The 6,234-nt window shown below is 43.0% G+C and overlaps 2 protein-coding genes across 2 annotated transcripts; both read left to right on the top strand.

Annotated features, from left to right (window-relative positions):
* The first annotated feature begins 376 nt into the window (after window positions 1–376).
* LOC123054682 (non-specific lipid-transfer protein 3) lies at window positions 377–1,138 on the top strand. The gene is made up of 2 exons (XM_044478505.1): window positions 377–810; window positions 935–1,138. The coding sequence occupies exons 1-2, from the start codon at window positions 401–403 to the stop codon at window positions 942–944; spliced, it is 420 nt and encodes a 139-aa protein (XP_044334440.1). The 5' UTR covers window positions 377–400; the 3' UTR covers window positions 945–1,138.
* A 3,959-nt stretch (window positions 1,139–5,097) lies between these two features.
* LOC123054683 (non-specific lipid-transfer protein 3) lies at window positions 5,098–5,857 on the top strand. Its single transcript, XM_044478506.1, has 2 exons — window positions 5,098–5,535; window positions 5,660–5,857. Exons 1-2 carry the CDS (start codon window positions 5,192–5,194, stop codon window positions 5,667–5,669), a joined length of 354 nt encoding a protein of 117 aa, XP_044334441.1. The 5' UTR covers window positions 5,098–5,191; the 3' UTR covers window positions 5,670–5,857.
* The last annotated feature ends 377 nt before the right edge of the window (window positions 5,858–6,234 follow it).

Here is a 6,234-nt window from a genome sequence, read left to right as displayed (position 1 = left end):
CCCCACTGGCTACGCACGGCGTACGCGCATGGACACGTGCATGCACGCACCACCGTCCGTCCGCCACCCTGCAATGGCAATGCCGCAACACCTATCTTGTTCTCCCCAGCCATCTATCGCCAGCCGGCTATTTATACGGAAAAAATTTATATGAGACCAGGTCTCTTAATAGGTGAAATCCACCCTGATAAATGACACGTGGCATTCACAAATCATAAATCATCTGATCTCTCCCTCTGATTTCAGGTGGGGTGTGGGGTAGATGCTTTGTGATTTGTGAATGCCACGTGTCATCCATCAGGATGGGTCTCACCTGCTAACCCGTGAGACCTGGTCTCATAGAATTATTTTCCCTATTTATACCCTGCTCCACGGAGTTCCATCTCCACCACCACCACACATGCTAATCAAGCTCTCAGCTCCTTCCCAGCTCCACGGTTTCCAGCAAGCAAGCCGAAGCACTAGATCCTCGATGGCTCGCGTGGCACTGGTCGCCGTGTTCGCCGTGCTCGCGGCACTGGCGGTGGCGGAGATGGCGTCCGGGGCGGTGACCTGCGGCGACGTGACGTCCGCCGTCGCGCCGTGCATGTCCTACGCGACGGGGAAGGCGTCGGCACCCTCGGGTGCGTGCTGCAGCGGGGTGAGGACCCTGAACGCCAAGGCGTCCACCCCGGCCGACCGGAAGGCGGCGTGCAACTGCCTCAAGAACCTGGCGGGGTCGGGCATCAGCATGGGTAACGCCGCCAACATCCCCGGCAAGTGCGGCGTCTCCGTCTCTTTCCCCATCAGCACCAAAACCAACTGCAATAAGTACATCCTCAAATCCTAACTTGAAATATTATATTTTAAGTACTCGTTAGCCATTTAATCTTAGTTCGTAAGTACTATAAATAGTAAGACTAATCGTTGAGCTTTTGTGTCTGTTTGTTTGCAGCCTTCACTAAGTTATGTGCCAGCATCATCATCACACCAGGCTACCTAGCCCACTCGGTGTCTACTGTTGCTGCCCGCTCTCTGCATGTGTTCGTTGTTGTTTTTCTGCATGTGTTCAACCTCCATCTGTTGCCCTTGTTACAGATCGAGCAGATTACTGATCGAATCATCAATAAAATAATGTGTTGAGCTTAAGTTTTTATGATATTCGCTGTTATCAATAATGATTATAAAGTAGTTTCATGCCCGCATGTTGATGCTGGAAATTTTAGCAACTGTTATTCACGTGTTTGATACCAACACGGCACATTCGTAATTTTGTAACTAAATGCAAGGGAAAAAAACTTGACGATGTCCACTTGATAAATCAAGCGATGATTTTCTAACCGCCGGCAAAGACAACATAACTAACTTACATATGATTCTTATACGAGACCAAATAAAGATGTGGCGTTCATCCCCTCCCAAAAAAAAATCTATGGTTAGGCTCCCAAGAATGGATACGGAAAGGAAAATTGATGACATCTCACTTAAAACAAAGGGAAACAATGGAGAAAAGAGACTTGTTCTGGGTTGTGATGTTAACCATCGGGATCTTACTACTTCTCATACATATGCTTGTTGTGGGGTGAAAATTGTGCAGACGACAATGTATGTGGTCTATCGTCCTGCCCTCTGGGCCAGGAGAGTATCATGTAATACCATACTATTGGTGATACGATGATCCCACTGCATAAAATTAAAATTCGGAAGTTTTAAAAAATATGAAAAATTGTGAATGCTCACATATCTACAATCTCTAAAAATTCCAAATCCAAATTCTATCTAAATAGAAATGAAAAGATAAATCTAGACGTGAATAGTGTCCCATGGTGCAACCAAAGCAACCCCGTGAGTTTTATTCCATTGTCTTGGTGCATTTGTTCTATCTCCCATGTGCAGGTCTACCATAAGTCTTAATAATTCATATGCTTTTGCTATTCAATTTTGTCAACTGTAGTTGTAAAATTATCAAGATCAAGTGCACCAAAGGCGCAAAAGCAGAAGATGATGCTTTATGAGGTTCTACAAAGAACAACCACCCATGGGGTGCCATCGCAGCACCCCCACCAGCAACGAATGTTGGGCATCTGGCACCTGTGATTCATCCTCAAAACTTAGTGGCCAAAAGCCCATCCCAAACTTAATTCCCAAAATTCATAGGCATTGGGAGATTGGCATCTCACAGATCCCAAACTTAATTCCCAAAAATTCATAGGCATTGGGGGGTTAACATCTAACCCATCCCAAGAACTTAGTTCTCAAACAAAATCCTTCACTATTTATCACTTCGTTTTGCAAACTTTATATCACATTTGAACTAATTTTCCACAACATCCGTGTGGGCCCCATGCGGCGTTGCACCCTTTCAGCGCTGACTCCTTGGGAACGACCGACTCGGTCGTTATTCGTCCTCAAGGCCGAGGGCGGCTTTAAGTTCAAAAGGGCAACTGACTTGGTACTGGCCAGTATGTCAAACTTGACTATCTATTGAACCCAGTTGAGTGTACTCGGCGCATCTTCTTGAAAAACTGGGCAGGACGGTTAACATTTCGCCATACATTCAATTCAAACCTTCTTATGGGCAGCCAAAATTAATAGAAAAGAGTTCACCTAACATTTCAATTGCATTTGTTTGAGCACCAAGGACGCAACAGATCATCATATTTTGCATGTATTTCAGCCAAAAAAATCTAATATTTCACCTAACTTCTTGGTTGGATTTGGTTTCTGTGCCAAGGACGTAACGGGTCATCTAGTTTGGATGAAAAGTGTGAATGGCTAATTAGTGTATAAAATGCCAAATAACGGGTAAAAATTTGAATTCACTCAAATTATGTTATGAATATGCGTTTTGAGATAAATTTAAATGTAATATGATTTACTTGTTCTCAATCAAAACATTTGAAAAACATTTTATTCAATGTTTTAAAAGTGTAACTTAAGACATATCGGAAACATCACTTGTTTGATAGGTAGGGAATATTCTATAATTAAAAATATAAATCATAGACGCTACTTTTGAATTAAAGGAAATATAAATGATAGATCCTATTTTTTATATCTTACCTACTAATAAAGCACGAACTGTTTCTGGTCGTCCGTCGTGCATTTTACAAATAAACCACCCAGTTTTCTCTAAATCAACCCGCAGTACACATTTAAGTTACAAACGAACCGTTTTTTATTTTCCCAGAAAACCCCCTGGTATTTTAGATAATCAACCCGCCGTCCAGTTTTAAGTCAGCCGAAACGTTTTTTCCGTTTTCACAAAAAAAACCTTGACGTTTCGGTTAATCAATCCACAGTTTATGTAGAACAATACTATCCATATCTTTTAAACCGTAACTTTGATTTTAACATGTTATATATGAAATTTGATTAGAAAAACATGTAGAATCTAAATATGATATTATGTTTAGCTGTTAAGTATTTTCTAAAATATTATGTTTGGTGCAAACTTAATCTATAGTGCATCGTCCGTTTTTCTTTCGTACCGTCGGTGATTCTAATTGCAAATAAACATCTATTAAAACCAGTGTGAGAGAAAAAAACATCAAGAACCAGGCATGCACACCTATGAAAAATCTTGCGGGAAAAACAACATATTTTTCATCTTATTTCGAGCGAGTGTGCACGCGTGCGCGCGAGAGAGAGACCTTAGGACTGACCACATTCAAACACGTTTTCATTGTGTGAGCACCGAGGTTACTGCCGGCAACACAAATGTGATGCCATGTGAAACTAAAAGATGCGGGCCTATTAAGGTCTTGAGTCATGATTATTGGGTTAAGAGCGTGTGTTATTTTCTTTCCCGTTGCAATGCACGGGCTTTTTTGCTAGTATAATTAAAAGAAAAACATGACTTAACTACAAATGTTTTTCAACTTGAAATTTCGCATATCAATAGAACATCACCCTCTTAACATCCCATTTGTTTAGATTTTGTCAAAACTTTCAAAGGTGGTTTCTACGGAGTTTTCATTGAATGTTGGTTTTCATGTGATATTCTCATGAAAACTAACATTTGGTGAAAACTGATGAAAATTAAACCATGCGAAAATGATGGTTTGATGTTTCGGAAAAATCTAAAAAAAACAGAATGTAAGAGGGTAACGTCCTATTGACATGTGGAATTCCAAGTTCAAACATATTACTGGATGTGAGCTATAAAAATAACAAAATCAACATTGAATAGTGTCATAAGTAACGTCCCTATTCACTGCTGAATTTGATTTTCCGTAGCTCGCATCCCGTAATGTTTTGCAACCTGGAATTTTGCATAGCAATAGAACACTGCGGAGCTATGTCCAATGCTGCAGGGGCCATAACCCCCCAGCCTTGACTAGTTTGTGAAGACTTTTTTTGGGGGATGGCCGAGATTCAAAAAATAGGGTATTTTGCCTCTGAAAATTGGCGTTTTATCTTTTTGGTAGAACATCACCCTCTAACATCCCATCTATTTTTTTTTTCATATTTTTTCAAAACTTTTAAAGATGGTTTCCACGAAGTTTTCTTAGTGTTCGTTTTCAAATGATATTCTGCCGTAGGAGTATATGCTTGATATACACTCCGCTTGGTTGGAGTTAAGAAATAAAGCACCACATGTTGCTGGCATTGATCACTCTGCACCGCCTGATCAGTAGATATGCCGGTGGAAATTAATACTACTTCATTAGTCATAACTCCTAACTTTTCTTTTAACAATGCATGGCATGGTAGTTGGATATATCGACCGTACTCTGAATTTACTCCATATCATGTTCATGTCCATCTCCTTTTTTGTGTTTGTGTTTGACAATGACGGTTCACCTACTTATACCACTGGCCCTTCTTGCAGATCCGTACACTACACTGTTCTAGCTCGCACACGGACTCCATACGTGTTCACAAGAAGAAAATCACATCGAAATTATTTGCATGCAGAAGCTTTTGCATCATCATATATGCATGCCCCACTAGCTACGTACGACGTACTACGTGCATGGACACGTGCATGCACGCACCACCGTCCGCCACCCTGCAGTGCAATGCTGCAAGAACACCTATCATTCCTTCTTGCCATCTCTCTCGCTCGCTGGCTATTTATACCCCCGCTCCATGGCCATGGATTTCCATCTCCACCACCACACAAGCTAATCAAACTACCTTTCTAAAACTCTCGGCTCCTTCCTAGCTCCAAAGTTGCTAGCAAGCAAGCCGGAGCACTAGATCCTCGATGGCTCGCATGGCACTGCTAGCCGTGTTCGCCGTGCTCGCGGCACTGGCGGTGGCGGAGATGGCGTCCGGGGCGGTGACCTGCGGCGACGTGACGTCCGCCATCGCGCCGTGCATGTCCTACGCGACGGGGCAAGCGTCGTCACCCTCGGTGGGGTGCTGCAGCGGGGTGAGGACCCTGAATGGCAAGGCGTCCACCTCGGCCGACCGGCAGGCGGCGTGCCGCTGCCTCAAGAACCTGGCGGGGTCGTTCAAGGGCATCAGCATGGGCAACGCCGCCAACATCCCCGGCGAGTGCGGCGTCTCCGTCTCTTTCCCCATCAACAACAACGTCAACTGCGACACGTACGTACATCCTCCACTCCTAACTTGAAAGATTATATTCTAAGTACTCATTGGCCATTTAATCTTAATTAGTAAGTATAAACAGTAAGACTAATCGTTGAGTTTTGTGTCTGTGCGTTTGCAGCCTTCACTAAGTTATCTACCAGCATCATCATACAGCAGGCTGGCTGGCCGACTCGGTGTCTACGGTTGCTGCTCTCTGCGTGTGTTCGTTGTTGTTTTCTGCATGTGTTCGACCTCCATTTGTTGCCTTGTTACAGATCGAGCAAATTACTGATCGAATCATCAATAAAATAATGTGTTGAGCAATTAAGTTTTATCACATTCGCTGTTATCCATAATCATTATAAACTATTCTCTGTTGGCACGCGAAATCGCCGCACAACACCAGGATATTTGTCGTGCTTTCGTGACGACGAACGATTGCTTTACGAGCAAAGCAACAATGATTTCCTCGCTTTTGTGGAGGAGAACCGGCCGCTTTTCAGCGCAAAACGACAAAGATTACCAAACCCTAGGGCTGCTAGGGCTCGGCAGAGAAGAACGATACAGAAAAAGACATACGTAAAAAAGTAATGTATTTGTTGATAGATCGATTGTTGGGGGCCTTTCCAATCGGCGGTGACCTTATATATAAGGCACGCTGGACTTCGACGTATACAAGGCAGTACTTGGCGTATACGAATAGAATTGCAAAAT

This window comes from Triticum aestivum, chromosome 2D (genome assembly GCF_018294505.1).
Source record: "Triticum aestivum cultivar Chinese Spring chromosome 2D, IWGSC CS RefSeq v2.1, whole genome shotgun sequence".
In the NCBI taxonomy this organism is placed as follows: domain Eukaryota; kingdom Viridiplantae; phylum Streptophyta; class Magnoliopsida; order Poales; family Poaceae; genus Triticum; species Triticum aestivum.
Note: the sequence above shows the minus strand (reverse complement) of the source record. Positions and strands in the feature narration are given on the sequence as shown.

Bases quoted from the DNA above. Each gene is read 5' to 3' on its own strand.
- LOC123054683 (XM_044478506.1), top strand. From the start codon at position 5,192: ATGGCTCGCATGGCACTGCTAGCCGTGTTCGCCGTGCTCGCGGCACTG.
- LOC123054682 (XM_044478505.1), top strand. From the start codon at position 401: ATGCTAATCAAGCTCTCAGCTCCTTCCCAGCTCCACGGTTTCCAGCAA.